General features: G+C 41.4%; 1 protein-coding gene across 1 annotated transcript in view; it reads left to right on the forward strand.

Annotated features, from left to right (window-relative positions):
- The window catches only part of VIT (vitrin), a 59,312-nt gene extending 34,874 nt beyond the window's left edge, over positions 1-24,438 (forward strand). The window contains exons 8-18 of the mRNA XM_056852610.1: positions 113-163; positions 4,058-4,096; positions 4,190-4,246; positions 5,637-5,699; positions 7,046-7,093; positions 8,143-8,205; positions 13,751-13,898; positions 17,420-17,523; positions 18,616-18,842; positions 22,650-23,163; positions 24,257-24,438. Of these exons, the coding sequence (XP_056708588.1) occupies positions 113-163; positions 4,058-4,096; positions 4,190-4,246; positions 5,637-5,699; positions 7,046-7,093; positions 8,143-8,205; positions 13,751-13,898; positions 17,420-17,523; positions 18,616-18,842; positions 22,650-23,163; positions 24,257-24,435 (1,493 nt within the window). The 3' untranslated portion in view covers positions 24,436-24,438. The remainder of the gene's footprint in view (positions 1-112; positions 164-4,057; positions 4,097-4,189; positions 4,247-5,636; positions 5,700-7,045; positions 7,094-8,142; positions 8,206-13,750; positions 13,899-17,419; positions 17,524-18,615; positions 18,843-22,649; positions 23,164-24,256) is intronic.
- Positions 24,439-27,076: the final 2,638 nt, after the last annotated feature.

Here is a 27,076-nt window from a genome sequence, read left to right on the forward strand (position 1 = left end):
CACCACGCCGTGCCAGAACTCCAAATATGTCCCCAGGCTCAAAAAAGTTGGGGACCCCTGGATTACGGCATTCATTGTACCAGCAGTAAGAGATGCTCTTCTTTGTTCTTAGGTTCCAGCCATGTCCATCCAGCTTACGCATCAGTGGCAGCTGTAGCATCAAGTAAGTACAGGGACAGGGTAGGGCAGAGCATCATCATACCAAGGCTGTAATCCTAAATAAATTTGCCTGAAATAAAATCCCATTTAAATCAATTGGGCTTACTTCTGAATAAACATAATTAGGATTGCACTGAACATTCATAGTTGCATCATAGTTCCACAGAAAAGAAAGCAAATTATGTCTGACAATTAGCTGCTTTAAAGCAAGGAATCCTATGAGATTTCATGGGAAAAACCAAAGGTAGTCAAATACAGCAGAGAATCTGGAATAGCCATAGTTAAGTACTCTGAATGTCAGTAAAAGTGCTACAAAATACTACTGTTGTTTTAACATATTATTTAGAATTACTGATGTCACTGGAAAAGTTATGATTTTAGGACCTTTCTAAAAAATGAATTTTTTGGCACAGGCAATGGACAGCGGTTACTAATTTGCTGGCACATTCCAGACACCGTTGCCCTAGCAAATGTCTCCATTGCAAAGGGATCGTGATTTTCCTGGAATTCAGGCCACTACGTTGAGCTGCTAGGGAATCACAGTTCTCTCATACTCAATTAATGTGGCCTTTCTTTTTTTTGGGGGGGGGGACACTGTGTGGAATATGACACCACGAATTAGGGGTGTACACAACAATAATCATGCCCTTTCTGGAATAAAAGGATATTTTTAAAGTGCCTCCCCCCCATATGCATTAAAAGTGGGGAGGGGGTGGAAGGAGAAAAAAAGATGTCTGCCCCAGCCCCCAGCTGGTTTTTAGCACACCAGCCCTTTAAACTTTGAAGAGCAGTTGTTTCTAGGCTTGCCAACTCCAGGTAGAGACATTCCTGAAGATCTGAGGGTGACATTTGGGGTAGGGGAGGTACCTAAGCAGAGTATAATGCCATTCTGATATTATCAAAAGTGTAAATATCAGAACCAGGAATTGTCATGGTGGAGCTTTTTGCTGTATCAGGTACTTCAATACTGGAAATACCCTGCATTTTATTGAGTCAGCACACCCCTATCACAAATGTTATGAGCAGCTGCTGGTCCATGGCATCTCTAAAAAAACAACGAATAGTTTCATCCTCCTAGATCTGGTTCTGTGAACATTTCAGATTTATAATTTATAAATGGACATTTGTTCTACTTAGAAATTAGAAGTTGACTGCTCCCTTGAAGTTCTCTGTTCCCTTGGTCAGGTCCAACACAGATGGCCCACTAATAGGTTATAGGAGCCATCCTAAGGTGGCCTATTCAGAAGTAAATCCCACCAGTGAGTCTTATTCCCAGGAAAGTGTCCATAGAATTGTAGCCTACAGCAGTATTTTAAATATCTGAGGGGGGCGGGGAATGCTTAGCTGTCTCCAAATGTCTATTCCCATCCTGAGCAGCCATTTATCATACAAATATATGATGCATTCTGGGAATCCAGCTTAGCCAATTTGCATCCATCCATTTTATTGAGATTAAATGCAAAAGCAAATAGAACATACTCTGTCCATTACCTTTGTATCTAATAAGTCTAGAAAGTCATGTTGTTTACTTTGTTAAATGTTGTGACAGTTTAGAAATAACTCAGACGTTGGGTGGGGGGACATTTTGAGACATACAAATGCTGCCATGTCTTCCTAATGATACCTACCACAGTGCCCTATTAAAAAGGCCTCGATGGGGAACCAACCAAGCGAGGGGTTTACAAGTTGTTTTATACCGCTTGAAGTATCTGAGGTTAGTCCCATGCTGGAGTCATTCTCTGCCAGATAATTAATGGTGCCCTGGAGTGAGCTGCATGAAACAGAAGGCCCACGCTAGAGGATCTTGCACCATTTGAAATAGTTCCCCAGATGGATTTTCTTAGCCAAACAGTGAGTGGTTTTTTTTTCTGACTCTCCAACTGCTTGGAACATCTGTGGAAGTATGCTTCTTCAACCTTTTAAAAAATGTGAGCTGTTTGGTTCTATTACTTAATGGCACCCTATTACTCCTCCTTCATTACTGCACTGCTGTTAAGTAGCCAGTCTGCTAATCCAGTACCCAATTCCTAGGTAGCAATTTATGCAACTCCCCCACCCCAAGGTGGAAACTCCAGGTTCTCCTTCACAAAGCCAAAATTTCCCACGTAAACCACGCACTAAGAAATGGTGCTCTTAATAGTGTTATAAGTGCCATTTAAAAAAAAATGCTGCATTGCCTGGAGCCTGCAGGTAAGAGGAGAACTAGTGTTATTTCTTAATGACACTTTCATGTAGATGATTTTTGAAAAATAAGGTGACAGCAGCTGTTGCTGCATAGCTTGGTTGTAACAGGTAGGCTTGCCAACTTCGGGTTGGGAAATTCCTAGAGATTTGGGGGTGGAACCTGGGGAGGGCAGGAGTTGGGGAGGGGTTGGACCTCAGCAGAGTATAATGCCATACAACCCACCCTTCAGAGTTGCCATTTTCTCCAGGGGAACTGATCTCTGTGGTCTGGACATCAGTTATAATTCCAGGAGATCTCCAGACTCCACCTGGAGGTTGAAAACCCTAGTAACAGGACAGGACACTGCGATGATCAGGGAGAACCAACTGGGACATTGGGGTTGGGGAGTGCTTAACAGTGTGCCCCTGAGCAGCAAGCCCCCAATCTGATTTAAGCCCCGTGACAGTGATGTGTCAAAATGGTGCAAACACCATCCACAGCACAGAAGCCACCTTGGAGGAAAGTGATGCATAAACATTTTAATAAGAACAATAAATAAATTAGATTTGTTTTTCACAACATTAGAGAAAAATCACAACAAATTGGCACCTTCAGAATTAGAAGGGCAGAGCTGCAGATAGGGTTGCCAGCTCCGGGTTGGGAAATACCTGGAGATTTTTGGGGCGGAGCCTAAGGAGGGCGAGGTTTGGGGAGGGGAGGGACTTCAATGCCATAGAGTCCAATGGCCAAAGCGGCCATTTTCTCCAGGTGAACTTATCTCTATCAGCTGGAGATCAGTTGTAATAGCAGGAGATCGCCAGCTATTACCTGGAGGTTGGCAACCCTAGCTGCAGATTGTTATTGTGTCATCTGGAAATGCAGTTATAACTGATATTCAACTGATGGCAATTGCACAACAGCAGACTGCTGGGGAAACACCTACAGAATTTTTGAAGAATCCTGATAATGATATTTATTGGTGGGGAGCTGAGCCCACTTTTAGAGTCCCCCAGTTCCGCTTCTACAACTGTAGCTCATAAACCAGTGTAAGGGTGTCCTGTTGACATGCCCCCAATTCTATATCTAGGCTTGCCAGGTACCCCCTGGCCACTAGCGGAGAATGGGGAGGTAGAGTTGCCAGATCCAGGTTGGAAAACTCTTGGAGATGGAGCCTGGGGAGGACAGAGACCTCAGTGGGGGACAATGCCACAGAGTCTCCAACGCATCCATTTTCTCTAGGGGAACTGATCTCTGTATTCTGAAGATGAGCTGTAATTCCGGGGGATTCCCAGGTTCCACCTGGAGGCTGACAGCACTACTCATGGCATGTATCCAGACGTCCAAAGACTTTGCAGAGCAAGATCTCCCTACTTCCCCCTCCTGCTGCATCCCACTGAGTCCCCCAATGAGTCATCAGGAACACAACAAGGGGCAAAGTGGGGGGGGTCTGCATTGAGGGAGGGGGGCCATAATCACCATCCCACTTCCGCAAACATAAATGCTGCACCATTGGAAGAAGTGCACGGTTGGATACATGCCAATAATTCATTAATAATATTTTTAAATTAACTATAAATTTTGACTAATATCCTACACTAACATTTTAAATCCAGTTTTCAGGATTAGGGCAAGTCTTTAACTTCACCAGCAATGACATTACGTTTACTTTAGAATGAATGCCTTATAATGGAATTGAAAACTAAATGATATTCTCCATTCTAATGCCTACTTCAGGGCAGGTTCAGGCGGTACAAGGGAGGACCCAGAATCAAGGTATGTCCCAGTGTAAACTAATGTAGACTAAGAAAATGTTCTAATTAAAATAATGTTGAAGTTTATGTACTGACCAATAAAATATTTTTAAAGCATTCAGAAGCACTTCCAGCTATGCAAGTAACAGAAATATCCCTCGCACTAATGCAGGTAAAGACTTTCTGTGACTTATTTTTCTAGTTTGTCTGTAATAAATCTGACTTCTTGTATCTCTTTAAAGTAAAATTTGCAATCCCGTCTGAAACATGGTTCTGTGGAAGCAAGTCCTTCAAGTTAGCTTGGACTTACTTTCCAAGAAATATGAACAAGATTGCAAACTAAAAGGTACCAACTGCAAGCAAATCAGAGTTAAGCCCTTTTAATTCCCACTAATTTCAATAGGAAAGATTTTAACTCATGATTAATCGTCCCAGTAATGTTAGGGGGCTAGATTTGGGCAAATCTCACATCCTGTTTTAATCACAGGTCTAAAGCACTACTAACTTTTAAAAGTTAATTACTTCTAGTGGATCCAAACTTTCAAATTATTAAAGCCAAAGTATATCATTTAGTCTGAAATCCATAATCTAGTGACAGCATCAGAGGAGTTCAAATAAAGTAAACGGCACTGGCTTGGTTAAACAATTTCTAGGTTGCAAGCTAAACCCCAGGGACTTCTCCATGACATGCTGGTACCATTACAAGCAAATGGTCATGTGGCGAATGTTCTGGACTGGGTCCTCCCTTGTTCTGGACTGAAGTGCCTGGCCTATTGAAATTAATTGAACCTGATGAGTCAAAAGTTACTTTAACGTACACACTTTCAAACTGGAGATCCTTGAGTGGGTGATTAAATAGAGCTTCTCATTCAAATTAACAAGAAAGGGGGGATTACCTTCTAACATTGTCTTCTAAATATAATACATAATAAGTTCTCATGACTTTGGATAACAATCTATATTGTTATAGAAGTGGAGAATTTACTAAAATAAATCTCTTGATCATTTTAACCTGGTCTGGTACCTAGAATTAATACAATCGAAAGTGATTTAAGAAAAATATTGCTTTCTATGGTATAAATAATTATTCCATTCCATTGTCTCTTCTGGTCAAACAGAGGGTTCAAGTGATTTAAGTACAGTATAAAAACGGGTAAAAACTGGAAATAAAAATGGAATAAGTATATACATGATGAGAAATCATTTCTCTTTCAAACTGCTCTCAAACTACCAGCAGTCTCCTGCTTCATGGAGTATCAAGTAGCACCAAGTTGCTTCCAGAGAGAATTAAATGCAACATATTTAACAATCTGTGCATGCAGTTACGAATTCGTGCATGTTATATGTTGTTCTTTTTACTGGGGCAACATTTTAAAAGGCCGGAAAGAGAAAGAACTAGTTCCATACTGGAAATACAAAACCATCCTTTGTACATAGAAAACACGTATCCTTCACATTTCTTTTCACTCTCTTCAAATGCAGTTTCAGCAAAACTGTAGCTTCAGATTCACTCTACATCCTAGAATTGACTCCTCTGTGAATCTTTTTGTCAAACCACATAGGTATTCAACGCCAAGAACCAATTGCTTCATTCCGGAAGGCTGCCAGTTCTCCTGTCAACCTGGGTGAGTTTTCATTTCAGCCTCTAGTAGGGTTTATTTTTCATGACTGGGGTAATTGGGGATTCCTACAACATTTGATGTCTGAGTAGATTTTCCTTCGCACTAGTTTCTCTCACCTTACAGAGTCAATGGGCGTAGACTGGAGTAACTGAATTGCAAAACTACTATTTCCAACCCACATTACCCACTGTAACTGAAAAGAGTTCTGATTTCTTGGAATTGGACTGTATAGTGGGTCAGGGGCAAAAAAAAAAAAGATCTCCCACCAAATGACAAGAATATTTTCTGTAGCACATTGTGGGGCTATTTGTCAGCAACCTGCACACGGTTTTTCAGACCAGATTTCTTCAGGATAGATAACATCAAATGGATTATTTCCTACCCATATAATATTAAATGTCAAGTCTTTTGAAAACTTAGTTCAAGATAAAAAGTGGCTCACAGACTAGGCAACATTCCTAGTTGAGCTACGTTCAACACAGTTGGTGCTTACATCTTGTTGATCTTATGTGTAGTTAGTTCAGAATACACACTTGGAATGTTTGCATTAAACACCCTCTCTGCTTCCAGGAACATTATTTTTTTCCCGTCATTGGTGTACTTTCCATTCCAAATTTGTTTCAGAATCTGGTCAGCAGCATTTATCCTGTCAGTCAACTCATAATTTCCCCTAGGTATTTCCCGTACATGTAAACAAATAAATTATATAAGACATCACTTTGCTCACTACCTTATTCCTGGCATCAGCTTCTATGGGTTGTGTATGTGTGTTACACCTCAGTCCCAAACACATTTATTTCCAAGGAACCATGTTCATGCATTTACAGTGGCATCCTTGAACCCCTAATCTTTCCTGAACATCACACTGGACTGACAAGGAGACAGTGTAATACAGAAGCATCCCTATGTGTCAAAGCACCTGCTCAGGTGGGTGCCACACAAACATCTAAAAAGATCTGAGATCTGTAAATACTGTATCAGCATTAGAATCTAAGCGGACAGGGATGACAAAGAGCAGAATGAAATACCATAGCACCTCTGACCATGCTTTGATGAACACAGATGAAATAGAAGCAACAAGCCAAGAAAGGAAGTAAGATCAGACTGGTTCCATCAGAATAGCCCCTCACACCCAAAGGTTTACCTCAGGGATCCAAAATGTTTGTAGCATCTCACTGAAAGCCGTGAATGTTGTATATACTCCTGTTATTCAGCTTCTTATGATAAAACGCACTGCTGTGACACATGTTTAAAAGGGGCCGTTTTAAAAGAGTGACATTTTGTTCTATTAACTTTAGCTTGTGTTCTTACTTTAAATAATAGTTATTCTTCTCCCTTATGTATAAAAGCTATGGAAACAGACCTATGGAAATCTGGACCAAGCCTTTTTGAAACAGGTAAGTACTTTACAGAAAGTCTTTTACCCTACCAGCAACCCTGAGAAGAAATTATGAGGCCATTTCTCAGATGAAGCAGCTGACGACCAGAGACATAGCTTTTCCAGTAGTGGCACCATGCTTATGGAATGCCCTCCCCTTTGAGGTTTGCCTGGAAACTACATAACTCTCTTTTAGGCAGCAGGCCAAAGCGTTTCTGTTCCTCCAGATTTTAATGAAAGGGGTTGATCTTTTATCATCACTTTTTAAAAAAAGAAAATAAGCTACTGAAGAAGAAGAAGAAGAAACATGTCTTGTGGTTATCCTGTTGCTAAACACTGGAAACCTTTAGGCAGTGGCATGAATTCTGATGAACAGATAAAGTTATTCTTCGCACTGCATGCCAAGCTTGGATGGTAAAAATACGTAAGAGGGGTGAGGAACTCAAGGAGCCAGAAAACAGTAAAAGAAATTAGTCCATTGCTGAAGTTAGTCCCTGCATGCAAATGATCCCTTCAAAGAGAATGGTTTTTCCCCCCTTTGTATATGGCAACTACCACCTGAATGGAGATTTAATAAGCCCAGACAACTGTGATAATCTGGGGGGGGGGGGAAGCCTAATTAGCTTTCAATGAGGTATCTAAAGAGTGAGCTAATATTCCCATGACTGACAATACAATTATAAAGTATTCCTGAGAGCCCAGAGGGTTCACTGGGAATTCAAGCCTCTTTGTTAGCACTGAGTGATACATGCTGAGTGGCCTTCTTCCGTTTAAAAAGAATTATTCAGTTATCTAATTCTCAAAATTCCTTAAATAATACATTTTAATTGGTTTTTTTTTTAAAAACGTAATAGACCATGCTGGTTTCATTTCAGAATGGAATTATAAAGTTATTCTGAGGTAGGAGGGACCTAGTGAGGCCTGCATGCCTCCTATAAGCACAGGGTTGCCAGGTCCCTCTTCGCCACCGGCGGGAGGTTTTTTGGGCGGAGCCTGAGGAGGGCGGGGTTTGGGGAGGGGAGGGATTTTGCATTTTTAATTAAACTAGCATATTATTGAACTTTCCAGGTTTCAGTTCCAAAGAAGACTTGGTCCCAAAACCTTTGGAGCCAGTTTCCCAGGGAAATCCAAGTATGTGAATCAGAAAATAGCTTTAAGCATGTGATTAAATTGAGAATGCTGGAATGGCAATGGCAACCCCTTAGTTTTTGATTTTGCTATATGGTACACTCCTCTTCCCCCCCCCCAAATGAAAATATTTTCTGAGAGAAGCTGGATTGTGGTTGTGTTTTAAATTATGTTTTATATAGAATCAGTGCACTGTAGTGGTTAGAGTGCTGAATATTGGATAGGGGAGACTTTACTCAGGTATGAAGCTCACTGTTGACCTTGGACCAGTCAATCTTCCTCAGCCTAACCTACCTCTCAGGGTTGTTGTGTGGTAAAATGCAGGAGGTGTGAAGCATGTGGTTAAAATTTAGGAGGGATGAACTCTGAGCTCCTTGGATACAGAATGGGATAAAAATATGATAGGTAGTAATTTTTAATATGACCGCTAGTTTTTTTAGTAAATGTTTATTTTTCTATACTTACAACACCATAAACATAAACTCTATACACACACAATACGGACTATTACATCTTACTCAAAATGTAGCTGTTCTATTCTACCTTCTTACTATATCAGCATTTTATCATATTAACAAAAAATACAAAACAGAAGAAAAATTAATTAATTAAGGCAAAAAAGTTTAAAAATTAAAATACCAAAAATGGAGGGACCCCCTATTGCCTCCAATGGAGCTGCACCACCAAAAAATGCCCCCCCCCACAGCATGAGGGGGCATTCCCAGGGCTAAAAAGGTGAGGAAGCTGCCTAATGGCAGCTCCTGTCCCAGGAACGCCCCGGGAAGGCCCCCCACGCTGGAAAGCCCCCCCATGCTCCCCCATGCCAGAGTGGCTGCGCGGGCAGCGGGAGAGAGCGGCTCTTGGACACCGGCATGTTTTCCCCCTCGTTGGCATAGGTGCCACCTTATTCTGTGGCACCTATGCCGGCGCGGGGTCATGCCAGCTCCTAAGGAGCTTTGCCCCTCCCCTTAAGGAATGGGCTCATAGTCAGCTTTGGCAACTTTGGCAGTTTAGTACACTGAAGTACTAACATAATTGAGGAAACTGCTGCCTTTGTATAGAAGCATTTAACAAGGTCTGCAATGTTAGTAATTCTACAAGCCAAATCATACAGAGGGCTAGTTTCATCTTATGTTTTTATTAGCATTTTGTTGTATCAGAATGTTGATTTCAGTCCTCTCCTACGATTACAATTCTTTCAAAGATTTCCTCTCCTCCTCTATGGGCCAATATGGCTTGGTATGAATGTTATCAGAAACCACTCACTGAGAACAAGCACAGTAAATGCCATTTAAGTGTATCCAAGTGTTGATCCCTTTCCACTTAATGACTGTTTTCTCACTGGTTTGAAGAAAAATAAAGATAGGTTGTGAACTCTTGAAGATATCACTTGCAAGCCACAAAAGATCAGATAGTTCTTTAAATTAAAGGGAAGCTAGTTTTAACTTTGGATGTGTCTGGAGTCCTGTTAGACAAAAAAAAAAAAGTAAAATGAGCAGGGACACATGTATTTAAGTGTCTACAACTAAGTTTTTAAACACACTAACACACTACCTAGAGAGACAGATTTGAAATCCACAAAGGAGATTATCATTGGTTCTTGTAGGTTATCCGGGCTGTGTAACCGTGGTCTTGGAATTTTCTTTCCTGACGTTTCGCCAGCAACTGTGGCAGGCATCTTCAGAGTAGTAACACTGAAGGACAGTGTCTCTCAGTGTCAAGGGTGTAGGAAGAGTAATATATAGTCAGAAAGGGGTTGGGTTTGAGCTGAGTATTGTCCTGCAAAAGGACAATACTCAGCTCAAACCCAACCCCTTTCTGACTATATATTACTCTTCCTACACCCTTGACACTGAGAGACACTGTCCTTCAGTGTTACTACTCTGAAGATGCCTGCCACAGTTGCTGGCGAAACGTCAGGAAAGAAAATTCCAAGTCCACGGTTACACAGCCCGGATAACCTACAAGAACCAATGAACTCTGACCGTGAAAGCCTTCGACGAGATTATCATTCTTTGAACTAATTTCATGTCTGGCAAAATAGCAATTGCCACTTGAACATAGTAGGGGATTTTCATTCCAAAACTAATTAACGTATACTTTAAAATAGTTGTAAAAGGAAGAATGCAGGATACAACACAATACAGAGGGAAGTATGAGAGGCACGCTAGACTCTGCAGTATGGTAAAATTTCACAGTCATGAGTGTACCACTTAAACATGCAGATAGAGAATCGCCTGACTAGATTCTGCTTTGTATTAAAAAGAAAACACCCCACACCTGGAAAGCTAGTTGAGAGGAAGAAGGGTTCTAGCTTAGTCATCTCATTGACATACTAGTGTTACATATTCAGGGAGATTTGTCTTGTGTGTGTGTGGCCGGGGGAGGAATAAATCATGAAATCTCAACTTGCTTTTATCAACGATACAGTCCAGGAAGAGGTTTGCCATATTCAGAGCTGCTTGTCTAGAGCGCCTCTTGAAGTTCAAATCCTGCAAAGCTAGTGGCCTAGTACTCAAATGTAATTTCAGGTCAAGAACAGATATTAACATTGTTTAATTAAAGCATGTTGTGTTCAAATACCCACAAATTTAACTCTTCTGTTTTTCTAGGGAATGGAATCACCCTTTTAAAGGCCTCTGTGGTTTCAAGTTGATTGATTCTAATACCCTTTATTACAGTAGGAAAGATCAGCACCAGTTTCAGGAAGTGGAACCATGCAGCTGTCCAGCTTTCATAGACAATTGGTGCTTCAATTGCAGAACTCAAAGTCTTTCCTAACTAGAGTAGGCAGAATGCTAGTTGCTAAGATCAGCTATTGATGTACTTGATAAACTTAACAATGTTGATTTTTCTGCTCTTCTTTTATAGTCAAAGATAGAATAGGTGCTGTGATCCCTTAGAGGAAAGACTGTTAAATTAATGATTTTTTAAGCAGAACAACAACAGCAGAAAAATAAATCCATCCAGCTATTTTTGCTAACCATTTGCAAAGACAAACACTAACAGAAAAAGGAATATCAGAAACATTAATAAACTATTACAAAGAATTATACCAAACTGATTATCTGACCAAAAAAGTGATTTAAGATTTTTTAGATAATAATAATACGCCCAAAATTTCAGAAGATGATAAATATTGTTTGAATACCCCAAAAAGATGAATTTAAGTAATTAAAGAATTTAAGATGAATAACCTGGACCAGAGATTCTATTGAGGAAATATTACAAGCTAATGACGGATCTCTTAATACAACCTTTAGAAGTCCATTTTAAGACATCTTTGCCAGATCATATTATACTGGATACGTGGAATGAAGCGAGAGTTACTTTAATTCACCCGAAAAGTAGGGACCTATGTTCTGTTGCTTCTTATATATCTATACCATGCTGAGCGTTGAGTATAAGACTTTTTCATCAATACTTGCAAAAAAGATTAAATTCTGTAATGTCTATATACATACATTTGGACCAGACTGGATTTGTAAAAGGAAGAACATTAACTGACAATACTAGGTGTGCAATAACTGTAATCATATATGTTGTAATGGAAGAAAATGAAACATTACTAGTTTGTGTTGTTGCTAAAAAGACTTTTGATTGTCTTGAGTGGCAATTTATTTTTCAAACCTTAAAGGTGTAATGACAAAACTCACTGGGAAAAAATAATGCTAGGAAAAGCTGAAGGAAGAGGAAGACCCAACATGAGATGGATTGACTCAATACAGGAAGGCATGGCCCTCCATTTGCAAGACCTGAGCAAGGCTGTTAATAATAGGACATAATTCATATGGTCATCATAAGTCGGAAGTGATTCGACAGCACATAACACACGCAGAGGTGCAAAATATATTAGGCAAATTATAACATTTCAAAAATTCAAACAATTATCAAGAGCAGTACTGTAAATGAATGGTCACTTATCTAAACCATTTGAACTAACATGTGGCACATAGATGCCCACTGTCAGCAATTTTATTTGCCATATGTATAGATCAACTAGTATGAATGATTGCAGAGAATCAGCAGATGCAAGTGGTATTAGTAAGAGATAAAGAATATAAGACTTATATCCAGATGATATAATGATAGCCGTAACGGATCCTTTAAATTGTTTAAAGTAAATAGTGGTCTGTTGCAAGTAATATGCTTTGGCCTCAGGATATTGTTTGAATACATCTGAACTTGAAAATCTGACACTAAATATGGATCATTATTTAAAAAATCAGATTCTAAAATCCACAGGACTAAAATGTGCACATACCTCAATCCAGTACTTAGGTATGGAATTATCTTCAATTCCAACAGATTTGCTTTAAGAGAACTACATGACTGAAAATAACTACATCAGAGTTTTTTAAAAAAAGTAAAGTATATATGGAGTGATTTGCAGCTGTCTTAGCTAGGAAGAACAGCTAGATTTAAAATGATGTTGCATCAAAAAATATTTGTATTTGAATATGTCCCAGTAAATAGTCTAGATAAAACTAAACCACATGGCAAAATATCACAAAATATATAGGATCGAATAAAAAAATCTGTAATTGCCTTATTCACCTTACAAAAGCAAAAACAAGATGGTGGATTAATGTTCCTGGGTGTCACTACATGTTACCAAGCTGTAACATTAAAAACTTTATGTACGTTGTTTCATACAGATGAAAGCACGTCTAGGTCTTAGATCAATAATATTTGATAATTCCTTTGGGTTATTTATCTTGGTACTCAGTTATAACCCCCCCCCCCATAAAGACTGCTTAAAATATACTAATTAATTAATAGAGGGAGTGCTTATTTCCTGGGATAAACTGAGAAAACGTTTGTGTCCAGCTACTTCCTCTTTGGAATATTTCATTTTTAATGCAGATGTACAAATATAATCTTGGAAGAGTTGTATTGTGAATGAAAGAATCCTTGACATAATAAAAATAGATAAATTTGTTTTGAAGGCAGATTTTATAGAAAGAAATATTAATACAAAATTATTCAGTTGAGACATTACATTAATTAAAAAAGCAGAAGGAAATTTTGCGTTAATTTAACAGCTTTTGAATGAATAATATGTCAGACACAAGAAATGAAAGAGGTGTTAGTAAGAATATATAAGCGTTTACTAACACAAATTCCTATGAAAGAAACAATTTTCTTTAGAAACTTGTAGAAACAGTTTCTTTGTACAATTTCTGAGCAGAAATGGAAAATATTTACAAGCGGTCCTATTAAAGCCTCAAGTACTAGCATCAAAGTGTATAACTTTAATTTATGGCACTATACTCCTCAGAAATTGAATAAGATGTATGTAGGGGAAAGGCCCAAAATAACATTATTGTTTAAAAGCTGGCAGCCTTGGTTAGATTTCTGGTATCCAAAACTTGGCTTAGTTGTGGACATTTCTAATTGCTCTTCTTTGATTCAGTATGCAAAAACTTGATGTAATTGTAATATGTGATACTTATACGTGTGTGCATGTGATATGTTATATGTTGTATTTGAAATTTAAAAAGGAAAGACGTGGATGATTATATTGTGCATGGTCTTGTTTTTTCAGATTGCAAGGTCGATTTATCATTCTTGATAGACGGGAGCTGGAGTATTGGAAAACGCCGCTTTCAGATCCAAAAACAGTTCCTCAAAGATGTAGCTCAAGCCCTGGATGTTGGCGTAGCTGGCCCTCTCATGGGCATCATTCAGTATGGGTAAGAAACATATATATTATCAAACCATATGAACTGTATAATAAATGTCTTCACATCTGTATATGTAGCTGTGATGCAATAGTTTTCTAGATACATTTTAGTGTTGTTGTTTTTAAAACTTTCAGTAGAATTGAGTCTCATGAAGTAACATGGATAAGAGAATAAATACCCAGGGAAGCACAGTATTAAAATAATAGGATTCCCAGCCTAATAAGACCTGTTATAGTGTAAGGATGTGTCACTGGCCACCAAGACTAGATTAATTCATGCCATCGTATTCCCTATTACTATGTATGGGTGTGAAAGCTGTACAGTGAAGAAAGCTGATAGGAAGAAAATAGATTCCTTTTAAATGGGGTGTTGGAGGAGAGTGTTACGGATACCATGGACCGCCAAAAAAACAAATCAGTGGGTTATAGATCAAATCAAGCCTGAACTGACCCTAGAAGCTAAAATGACTAAACTGAGGCTATCGTATTTTGGTCATGTCATGAGACGACAAGAGTCACTGGAAAAGACAGTCATGCTAGAAAAAGTTGAGGGCAGCAGGAAAAGAGGAAGACCCAAGAAGAGATGGATTGACCTAATAAAGGAAGCCACAGCCTTCAATTTGCAGGTTCTGAGCAAGGCTGTCAAAGATAGGACATTTTGGAGGACTTTCATTCATAGGGTCGCCATGAGTCGGAAGCAACTTGACGGCACTTAACACACACACATAGTCACTCAGAACATCATCACAAAACAGGGTACCATCGTCTGAGATCCAGAGTCTTACTCCTCAAGCAAAGATTTGTTTCCTGATTGTAATACAAGTATAACCTTTGTGTAACTGATTGATTGGATCCTTTCCAATGTGGTGTCAGGCCTTGTTATGGTACTGAAACAGCCTTAGAGGTCTCTCAGGTAGATGACCAGCACTGGGAGATGGGCAGGAGGAGTGAAACTCTATTAATTCTCCTGAACTTGTCAGAAGCTTTTTATTCCATTGATCATGGTATACTTGCAGACTGCCTTTCTGAGCTGGGACTGGAAAGCACAATTTTGAGGTGGTTCTGGTCCTATCTGAGGGTAGGTTACAGAAAGTGGTACAGGGTAGGGTTGCTAGCTCCAAGTTGGGAAATAACGAGATTTTGGGGTGGAGCCTGAGGAGGATGAGGTTTGGGGAGGAGAGGGACTTTGATGGGGTGTAATGCCATAGAGTTCACCTTCCAAAGCAGCCATTTTTATCCAGGGGAACTGGTCTCTGTTACCTGGAGATCAGATGTAATAGCAAGAGATCTCCAGCTACCACCTGGAAGTTGGCAACTGTAGTTTAAGAGGACTTCTGCTCAGCCCCTTGGTCTGTGGGGGCCCACAAGCCTCCATCTTGTCTCCTATGTTTTTCAACATCTACAATGGGTGAGATCATCTGGAAATTTGGGCTGGGTTGTCACAAATTTGCAGGTGGCACTCAGCTCTATCTTGCACTTGCTGTAGAAACCCTGAACCAATAACTAAAGACAATTTTGGAGTGAATGCAGGCTAAAAAACTGAAGCTTAATCCTGGCAAGATGGAAGTGTTACTGGTGAGTGCAAGGTCTGACCTGGGACTTAAGGTGTCACCTATTCTAGATGCACTCCCTTGAAGGAATAGGTCTGTAGTCTGAGGGTGCTGTTAGACCTAGGCCTACCACTGGATAAGCAGGTGGCAGCTGTGGCCAGGAGTTCCTTTTACCACCTTCGACTGGTTAGCCAGCTGTGGCTTTTCTGGACAATAATGGTCTGGCCACTGTGGTGTATGCCCTGGTTACATCTAGATTAAATTACTGCAATGCACTCTACACAGGGCTGCCCTTGAGAAGTGTTGGAAACTGAATGCTACAGCCAGGATATTGACTGGAGTGGGTCGTAGGGACCATATTACTCCAGTCTTTGCCCTGCTACACTTTGCTTTGGGTGCCCATCTTCTGAGATTACACAGGTGACAATGTGGAAGAGGGCCTTCTCTGTCATGGCACCAAAACTCTGGAACTCCCTCCCCAGAGACACTCACCTGTTTCCTTCTGCTGCCGTCTTCCACAAGTGGGTGTTCCCTCAGTGATCCCTCCTTCCTGCCTTATGTTTTAATTGTCATTGTTATGTATGTGTGTTTTAACTTGGTTTCAATGATGTGTATTTGTTTGATTTTAATGGTTTTTAAAATGTAGTTTTGAAGACGTAGTTTTATATTAATCTGTTAGCTGCCTTGGTGGCCCTGTTGAAGGAGAAAGTGGGATATAAATCTTGCAAATAAATAAGCAAATACTTTACTGCATCATCTACACCAAGATTATTCCTTGATGAATCTACACCAAGATTATATCTTGATGAATCTGATGCGGCTAAACTGGAATAGCTGTTGTCTGCTAGAAACCACTGAGTATCCAAACAAGTAGCTAGATTCTGTCTTGGGATATATAAGACACGGGGAAACAATATTAAAGCTGATGCAGAGTTCTAAACCCATTTGACTAGCTCTGATGTTAATGTAGCTATTTTTTGTTATATTGAACTATTGTTTTAATGATGTTTTAACTTTGTAATACTGGTCAAGGACCGCAATAAATTATATTACTACTACCTTCATATATCATAATGAGGTAACATAGGCACAAATACCTGAGTAATTAGAATATGAACTTCGGAACATACTGACAGGGTAAATCAGAGGACCAAACTACATCAGACACTGAAGATCTGTGTTGGATCTCTTGTTGTTGTTTTACATTTCTTTTAACAGTAGCCATGATAGGAAAGGGCAAATAGGATTAAGGCCAGAGTGCGGGGTTATATGAAATTAACTCATCCCCACACACCATTTTTCCAAAGCTACTGTTCGCTGAAAGGGAAAAATACAAATACGTGTAAGTTTTTCATATTAGGGCAATATGGCCCCAGTGCAGTTCTGTTCTGCCACCCACCCCAGCAACTATTAAAAGAAATATAAAGATGCAAGAGATCCCATGATATATATCTCTACCATCTTACCTAGTTTGTTGCTAAATTCTTTGACTTTACTTTGAGAGTAAGGATACATTTAAGGAGTTACGTTGTAAGCCACCTTGAGTGCCTGAAGGTAGAAAGGAGGATAAATGTATAAACAAACAAGACAATCAAAAGTCATGGATTGAAAATAATTTATGTAATTGTTTGGTGAAACACCCATGTGGTGTAATGCATCATTTCACAGGTCCATCTGTGCACTTGGGTTGGGGGGGGGGTTAACATAAATTTCAGCGGATCCCTCTTCTATCCTTAGCCACATTGATACTGCACATACCAGCCAGTACATGAAATAAGGGACTTGTGTGTGCCACACATCTGGCTATCCTTCTTGGGTATAATACAAGGGAAATTTCTCTATGAAAGACTATATTTTGTTTCAGTACAAAAGAGTCCAGTAGCACCTTAAAGACTAACAAAAATATTTTCTGGCAGGGTATGAGCTTTCAGACTAACACAGCTACCCACTGTGAATTATATTTTGTTTTGTTTGAATATAGCGATGACCCATCTACTGAATTTAATTTGAAGACCTATTCAGATTCTAAGGATCTGAAAAATGCTATTGAGAAAATATTACAGAAAGGAGGATTATCCAATGTCGGTATGTAATTTGAATGATACATTTACAGCTAAGCAGCTTAAAAATCAGAAGACCAGCCACAGTGGTATGCTAGATATTCTAGACAAATTCAGGTCAAGACCTCTCTCAAGTCATTTTCACCTATTTCTGTCCCCCTCGTCCCAAGTGAAAAAGTATTATTTCCTCTAGAAATTTATGAACTAGTATATGACTTATCTGAGTTAAAAACAATTTTATATTCACTTTACAGCATAAATGTACCCACAGTGAGCTGTGATGCCAGGTGCGATACTGCCAGACTCTGTGTGGGTTTCCCAACAGAAACTAAACACCAAATGCCTTTATTCTATGAAGGATAATAACAGTGCTCTCATGGAATAATCCATCCCACCTTTCATCTTCTAAAACCTCTGTTAGAGGTTAAAGAGCCATTCATCCCAATCCACTAAGAATGATACATGTCACAGCAAAGTCCTTGAAGGATTTGGGACTGCATAGAGGGGCTTTAGATAAAGGCACATCAGCATTTGGATGCGAGGAAACCAACTTGGACTGCATGGCTTTTATGGGGGCTCACATTAGCCATAGACATTGCAATATGGATGGAAATGTGCATCCCCAGACATTGTCTCAGTCTGTGTGCACAATACTGTACACAACCTCAGTTTGGCCATTAATATTTTTTGCCTTCGTCTTGGTACAATTTTTGTTCCTGTCTGTGGTGCTGACTGTATGAAAGGATTATGTGATTAATAAAGATCTAATATTTAGAGCAGTCGCTATCTGCTTCTGGTGGAGTTTGGTAAGAACCAGTAGGAGATCTGGTAAGATGTGTGTTGGAGCTATTGAAGTTAGTGCCTCTGGGCCTGAACTGTATAATATCTAAAATAAACACTCTTCATAAGAAGCCAAGGGGGCACCTGGAAGACATTTCTAAATTCCACTACAACACTGGCTTCCATCGTACAGTTTCTGCCATTCCTCGCAGTATCGAGTATTATATAAAAGATATTAATAGCGAGCAGCATCTTGGGATGGCACATATGCATCTTCTACCAAGTAAATTAGAACAACTGGACTTTGTGGGGTTTTTTCTTTACATTTCTTTCACAGGGAGAGCGCTTTCCTTTGTCAACAAGAACTTCTTTGATGACTCCAATGGGAACAGAGGTGGTGCACCCAACGTTGCCGTAGTGATGGTAGATGGATGGCCCACTGATAAGGTGGAAGAGGCCTCAAGGCTGGCAAGGGAATCTGGCATTAACATTTTCTTTGTCACCATCGAAGGACCAGATGAAAATGAAAAGCAGAACGTTATCGAACCAAATTTTGTGGATAAGGTAATAGGGATTGGGGGTAAATCTGACAAGACATAGACTCTAGTACTGTGAATGAATTCACTTTGAAAAACAGTGGGATTTGAACTGATCCTTCCACCTTCCTGAGGAGACTCAATATAGAAGTGGGACATCTTTGTCCAATATATGTGGATGGTTGACTGGCTACTGCTCTGGCTTGTAGCTGGGGTGTGCTGAGTGGAGTAAAAGAGTGAAAATGCCAAGAGAAGTAGCAAGGAGAAATAGCAAGGAAAAAGCAATCAAGTTACTTCAAAACCTAAATCAAGATGCATAATGTTAAGAAATGTTTACTGAACACTGTGTGCTCTTCCCTACAGTTTTTCTCCAAAATACATGAACATTCTGGATGCACTTCAGTTAGAACTCACTCTCACACGCTATATAGTTTAGACGGGTTACCCATTACAGAATGCCTTTTCAACTGAGTGATATTAGTATGCAGCTGTGGCTAGGAGCCTGGTAAATGAGCCCATGTAAAGAAGCAGAGTGGATTTTGGGAACTGTCCTTCAAAAAACAACTTCTTTCCCCCTGGACACTCCTGCCTGATAATTTGCTGTCTCTCTGCCATGAAGCACATTTCATGGGAGTTTCAAAAGTCTTTAGTACCTTCGGCTGGGAAGTCTCCGGGCTGAATTTGACTGACTAAAAATCTTGATCTATGATCGAGGGTATCCTGACCTTAGAACATGGAAACATTTACAAGGAGATCATTAAGATATGTAATTAATCTTGAACATATGTACACAATAGTCACCATTCAAATGCTACTTTTGCAGCAAGAACACTGCTCTGGTGAAATGCACGAATAAACACCCATCACCTCTTCCCGGTCATAGATGCTGCTGGCTTGTGAAGTAACCATGTTTTTCCGCTCGCCCATATGGTTTCTTTTTAATATGTTACTGAAGTGGCAGCCCCTCTAAACCAGGGATGGGGAACCTCAGGCCCGGGGGCCATATGCGGCCCCCGAGGACATTTTTTGTGGCCCTCGGGAGCTCTGGGGCCCTGCCGCGGAGGAGGGGTGCAGGGCGGCCCTCCCTGAGGGTGTTCCTGGGGCGCGGCTTACAGGGGTGCTGCAGCATCCTTTGGACCTCCTCTCGCCGACTGTTGGCTGTTGGTCGGCAAGAGGGGAGGGGGAGGGACGCTTCCCCCAAGGCTGCCTCCTACAGCCGCGGCGTGCAGGAACGCTGCAGCATATTATGAGCCCCTCTCGCTGCCTGTCGGCTGTTGAGCAGCGAGAGGGAGGGGGGAAGAGGCCAGCGGCTCCTGGCGGCAGAGCATGCATGCGGGAGCCAATCGGGCTTCGGGGGGTGGGCTTTTGTGGACTCTGGGGGGAGGGCATGGAGACTGGAGCCTGGTCACGCGGGGCTCTGTGCGCCGCCGGGTGTGTGTGTGGGCAGAGGAGGCGGGGAGGCTGGGGCCTGGTCGCGCAGGGCCAGTGTGCGTGGGTGGGTATGTGGGGGGGAGGAAGACTTTTCTCTCTTCCTCTTTTTCTGTCACTCTTTCTCCTTTCTCTCTCTCTCTCTCTCTCTCTCTCTCTCTTTCTCCCTCTTTTTCTGTCTCTTTCTTTGTCTCCCTCCATCCTTTTCTTTCTTTCCCTCCATCCTTTTCTTTCTTTCTCCCCCTCTCTCCATTTCTTTCTCCCTCCCTCCCTCTTCCTCTTTCTCTGTTTTCCTTCCTCCCTTGCCGATCGACTGTGGGCTGCCCCCCCCTGGCACCTCATTTGCTCGGGCCCACCGCTGGCTGCCCTCCTGCCTGGGAGGGGGGAGCGGGGGTGCCCTGCAGGCCTTCTCTGTGTGGCCTCCCCTGGGGTTGTCAACCTCCAGGTGGTGGCTGGAGACATGGCAACACTAGCCTCTCCCCCCCACTGGGAGATCTAAACGTGGTATGGCCCCTGAATGATGTCATAAATGTGCAAATGGCCCTTGGCAGGAAAAAGGTTCCCCACCCCTGCTCTAAACTAACCCTTAGCTGAGAAACCAGTGGACCAAGTCTCCAGCCCTACTGGGCGTTAATCAAGAAGTCCACTCTGCAAGGTAGGATACTTGCAAGTTGAGTTCCAAAAAACAATTACTTGGTAGCTGTAGCCAAAATTAGTCAAGGTACTGAGTTTAGATTGAAGCCCTAAAATCCAAATAACACTACAGAAATATAATCAATAACGTTTATTAAAAGAAATGTGCAAAAGTATAGAAATATAGAAGCTGTGCAAAACAGGGAAGAAAATAATAAATCTAATAGAAAACTTATTCAGTCTTTAGTCCTCTGGCCTGGATGTTACCTAGCCAGACTGAAGGTACTGGAGTCCAGATAGAACTCCAAGTCCAAAATCCAAGTAGCAGGAATTTCAGCTGTACAGGGCACAATCTACAGACGAAGCCCAAGAGGAAAGGCAGGCCTGAAGTAAAGACCCAAACTAGAATGAATGGACTGGCTTCATGCTAGACTGCCCAAAGCTGGACTGATCCTGTTTGGCCAATCAGGTTTGTTGCTAAGACACCTAACCATATATTTCTGCAGCTAGCATGTACTCTGTCAAACACCTTACCCAAGCCTAGGGTTCCTTGTACTAATGAGATGGAATATGAGTGGGAAACTCCCCCTGGTCTTGAAGCCCCAAGTCCCATGATCTCACTTGCACCTGTGTCTGACTCCATTTCATCCCTTTTCTCTCTGGACTGCAAGTCAGTGTGACATTAATTTTCCAGAGAGGAGCCTTCTGTAACTTGACTAGTCCCAAAGCCTGAACTAAAATTTGGAAGCCTAAGAAACAGCTAAACAAAGCCAGTTTCTTAACAGTCCTCACCTAAGGTTGCCAGTTCCGGGTTGGAAAACACCTGGAGATTTGGGGGTGGAGCCTGAAGAGGGCAGGGTTTGGAGAGGGGAGGGACTTCAATGCCATAGAGTCCAATTGCCAAAGCAGCCATTTTCTCCAGGGAAACCGATCTCTGTCACCTGGAGATCTGTTGTAATAGCGGGAGATCTCACTACCACCTGGATGTTACTCCAAATCTAACACAGATCAACCATACAAAGTATAGCTAAACAACAGACTGTATTATACAATAACATTGACGAACACATACAAAAAGTCCTATTTCTTAAGCATAAAGACACAAAGTCCCAATATTCCAAGGTTTCCAAAATTCACTATCCTAAAGACAGACAAAATGTCCAACAGATACCAATTCTAGGTTTTTTCTTCTTCTTTCAGGTGTGGATTCCAGGTAAGTGTTACTTAGTCCCAAAGCAGGGGATCAAAAGTGAAGAGGAAGATGGCCATTTCAGTTCTTCATCAGTTCCACTTCACCAACCTTATATCCCATTTCTTATTTCATATTAAAGAATCCATATCCAAGAATCCTTCATAAGGTTCCTTCCCAGGATACTAACAATTTTATTTCTTAACAGACTTCCAACAGGTTCTTTTTCAGGATGAATGGTATTTTTTGTCTGTCTTTAGGATAGTAAATTTTGGAAACCTTGAAATATTGTGACTTTGTGTCTTTATGCTTAAGAAATAGGACTTTTTGTTGTGTTTGTCAATGTTATTGTATAATAATGTTATTGTATAATACAGTCTGTTGTTTAGCTATACTTTGTATGGTTGATCTGTGTTAGATTTGGAGTAATTACGGTACATTTATACCCAGAAGTGGCTATTTTGGCTTACCACCTGGATGTTGGCAGCTCTATCCTCACCGCTGTACACATTTGTCAGGGAAACAATCACAACGCATTAGTAAATTGTAATGCAAATGTTCTGCTTTTTTCCCCCTCTGTTTCAGGCTGTTTGCAGAACCAATGGCTACTATTCAATCAATGTTCCCAGCTGGTTCGGCCTGCATAAAATAGTGCAGCCTTTAGTGAAACGAGTCTGTGACTCTGATCGCCTCATGTGTAGCAAGACCTGTCTAAATGCAGCAGACATTGGGTTTGTCATTGATGGGTCCAGCAGTGTGGGCACTGGTAACTTCCGTACTATCCTCCAGTTTGTAGCCAACATTAGTAAAGAATTTGAGATTTCAGATACAGATACACGCATTGGCGCAGTGCAGTACACCTATGAACAGAGGCTGGAGTTCAGCTTTGATAAGTACCGCACCAAACAGGATGTCCTGAACGCCATCAAAAGGATCAATTATTGGAGTGGAGGGACCAGCACTGGAGCAGCCATCAACTACGCATTTGAACAGCTCTTCAGCAAGTCCAAACCTAACAAAAGGAAGATCATGATCCTGATTACAGATGGCAGATCTTACGACGATGTCCGGGGGCCAGCAACAGCTGCTCATCACAATGGTAAATATTATACCCTATAAACTAGGGTGGCCAGGTCCCTCTTCGCCACCAGCAGGAGGTTTTTGGGGTGGAGCCTGAGGAGGGTGGGGTTTGGGGAGGGGAGGGACTTCAATGCCATAGAGTCCAATTGCCAAAGCGGCCATTTACTCCAGGTGAACTGATCTCTGTCAGCTGGAGATCAGTTGTAATAGCAGGAGATCTCCAGCTAGTACCAGGAGGTTGGCAACCCTACTATAAACACCCATTTAAATAGCTTCACCTGCGCCGGTGTTATGATGCAGCTGTGGATCTAAAATATTGCTCTTAAATTATGCAAGCCTCTGCCTCAAATGCAAAGTTGCAAAGGAGCTAAATAGTGAATATGGCATACTGAATTTTGATTATGTCTCCCCCACCCCCACAAATCTTGACACACACAAATGCCAGACATTGGCAGGGGGAATGGAAAGAGAATATGAGATACACAGAATATTAAATAAGCACAGGACAGCAGGGACCTATGTTTTATTGTACTTTGTACAATTACTGCACTGGGGCATCTGTTTTCTAGTGGTAATAGGAATGCCATCTTAAACATGCCCAGTCAAAGGCTTTGCCCAGCATTGACTACAGGGAGGTCAGAGACTATGGTTGCAATGCACAGCCTTTCGCCTCCTACAACTCCTACAATGGGGAGGGGCTGTGGCTCAGTGGTAGAACATCAGCTTGGCATGCAGAAGGTCCCAGGTTCAATCCCCAGCATCTCCAGATAAAGGGACTAGGCAAGTAGGTGATGTGAAAGACCTCTGCCTGAGACCCTGGAGACCCGCTGCCTGTTGGAGAAGATAATACTGACTTTGATGGACCAAGGTTCTGATTCAGTATAAGGCAGCTTCATGTGTTCATGAGAAGCTCTGTAGATGCTGGAACTAGCTCTGAGTCGTCAAGCTGCTTCTTGACAACATTTGGGGGAAGTAGATCACCCACAGCTTTTGAGCAGACACTACTCATCTTTTCCTTCCATATATTTTGAATATTTTAAAGGCTGGTTAAAATGCAATACTGTTTGGAACTAATGCACCAATCCATTACATGCTTCTGCTTTTTGCTTCAGGAGTCATTGCCTATTCAATAGGAATTGCATGGGCTGCCCAAGATGAGCTAGAAGCCATTGCGACTGACCCCGATAGGCAGCACTCGTTCTTTGTGGATGAATTTGACAGCCTTTACAGATTTGTTCCAAAGATAATCCAGAACATTTGTACAGAGTTTAATTCACAGCCACGGAACTGAGCAGAGCAGCGCGTTCTATTGCATGCCGTGTCAATGACTATCGTACAAGGTAATACAAAATGTTATCCATGGGCATAACCAGCTAAGACAGCCAATTTTAGCTCTGATCCCGTACGTAGCAATATGGGTGTACTGTAGATCGGTGCCTTTCTCTTCTGTGGGTTTCAAATCTTATTTAATAGAAAGACAAGTAAAATCCTTAGATTAATTCAGTTGACTCAAATCCACAATTACATAGACATTGCATAGAGTGGGGAAGCATAGTTCCAAAGTCTATATAACCCACATGCATGTGATTGAAATGTTTGTTGATTAGTGAGATGTTTGCTGATTAGTGAACCAAACATGATTGCTGCAAAACATGCCAGGCCAATTCTACCTGCAACCCAGCAAGGAAATAATAGTGAAAACATATGGTTCCTTCCTTCTTGCCTTCAAAAACAATAGGCTCAGGGAGCAGCTTCCTGCCTTTCTAGAACAATGATACTGCACCCCAGGGAACCATGGGAAGGGACCCCAGAAAAGGCAGGAATTTTTCACCCCTCCCCAGATTTAAAAATCAGGCCATAGGTGACAGTGGCAGAAATTTTGTAATCATGTCAGCAGAGTACACAGGGTTTTGCTTGAAATGCTTTACAGACCGAACGCAGGAGGTGCAATGTTTTATTTATTCTGTAGCCCTTCAACCAGAATTTTATTTGACATCAGAATCTAACTAAGGAAAGGCCTACGTTTTTCAGAGTTGTCACATTTGACTGGGGTTGCCAGGTCCCTCTCTGCTACAAGCAGGAGGTTTTGGGGGGAACCTGAGGAGGGTGGGATTTGGGGAGGGGAGGGACTTCAATGCCATAAAGTCCAATTGCCAAAACGGCCATTTTCTTCAGCTGAACTGATCTCCAGCTAGTACCTGGCGGTTGGCAACCCTACATTCGACTGAGGGGAATGGTGCTTTCTTCAGATTGCATCTAGCCATAACAAGCATTTATTGGCTGTGACATCTGTCACTCCATTCGGCTGATCTGGCTGGCTAGGCGGGCGTCTCCTCCCTCACCGCTCCATGTGCGTCCCTCCCGAAGCTGTGCACTCGGTAGAAGAGGACCACCGTCCCAGATAGAAGCAACTCATGGAAATATGTGCAGTCAGCCTATTTGTCCTGTGACACCACATGCAGACGGTGACGGACCTACATTTTTGGGACCCTGGGGCTTGAACTGTTATAAGGGCCCCTTCCCAACCAGCAAGGAGGTCTGGGTAACTGCTGTTATCTTCTTCAATGGGGTTGTTCTATGGCAGATGTATTGGTTCATTCTCTAATAGAGAGGAAGAAGGTCATCAGAGGGGACTCGTTAGGATAAAGAGGTGCAAATCTGATTTTGGTGTTAAAATGCACAAGCAAGACGAGTGCAGCCTGAATTGAGAATTTGGACGTCTTTTTATGGTTCCGATTGGCTGCAGCCTAAGGGCTGAGCTATAGAACTATTAAGCCGTGCACCAACGAAGGATTCGAAGATCCAGCTGCCAAAATGTAGGCCATGAATAAATTCTGGCGAGCTCAGCAAGCCTGTACAGCTGAGGGTTTAGGCGCTGCAAGCCCCTGAGGAAATTTTGAAATTTGACCAATTACAGGGACATTTTGAGGCTGTGTGACATGGGTATTAGAGCATATTTTAAGGTCAATATTAAGTACTTCAACACATTGGCTTATGATTCTATCACTAAAATAGCCTAGTTTTAATAACAAACACTTTAAAAAACTCCATCGATTTTGTTGAAAAATTCACTCATTTTTAAAAAAATTGCTTCAGGGGCCCTCTGGGATTAGGGGCCCTAAAGCTTATGCTTAGTTTCATAGTAGATCCACCACTGCCTGCAGACAGGTTGCAAAAGAGGCAGAATGGGACTACAGACTTTTCTCCTGGTTGCTGTGAGTAATGTAGTCTAAGTATCTGAATACCTTTTAAGGATGGCTCAGATGGGGCAGCGACTGCCTCATATACCTAGAAAAAACCCCTCAAAATAATCAATTAAGCTGCTTAAATGCCGTGTTATCAAAGTGCAGTGAGAATTCCCCTCCACTCGTATACACTGTAGCCCCTTCACTATCATAGCAGAATGCCCACAGCAGCTTTTGGTAATCTGGATAAGAAAGCTCTGACATTTATTTTTATTTATTTACATTATTTATAGTCCACCTTTCTCACAGGGACTCAAGGTGGATTACACATAGCGAGCCCGTACAATCAACAAAATGGGACTTTTAATAACGAATGCATTGGGATATTAGAAACTGGAACCACCAGAAAGAAACAGAAGTATAGCAGAAGTATTAACATGAAACATGAAGCGATACAGAAATTACATAACAGGAGCCTACTTAAAAACGCTACATACAGCAGTAAAGGCCACGAGTCCCAATCGTTTAGCCAAGTTAGTTTGTGGAACCATTTTGTACTCTGCAGCCTTATTACCTGCACTATCTTGAATAGTTCAGTTTTGCAGTTTGCGGGAAGCCAGGAGAATGGGAGCTTTCCTGACCTCCTCGAGCAGGCCATTCCACAAGGCGGGAGCCACAACAGAGAAAGCATGTGTATGGGGAGATGTTGATTTTGCCCATTTTTAGGTTGGGACTTGCAGAAACCCC

This window comes from Euleptes europaea, chromosome 7 (assembly GCF_029931775.1).
Source record: "Euleptes europaea isolate rEulEur1 chromosome 7, rEulEur1.hap1, whole genome shotgun sequence".
Lineage (NCBI taxonomy): Eukaryota > Metazoa > Chordata > Lepidosauria > Squamata > Sphaerodactylidae > Euleptes > Euleptes europaea.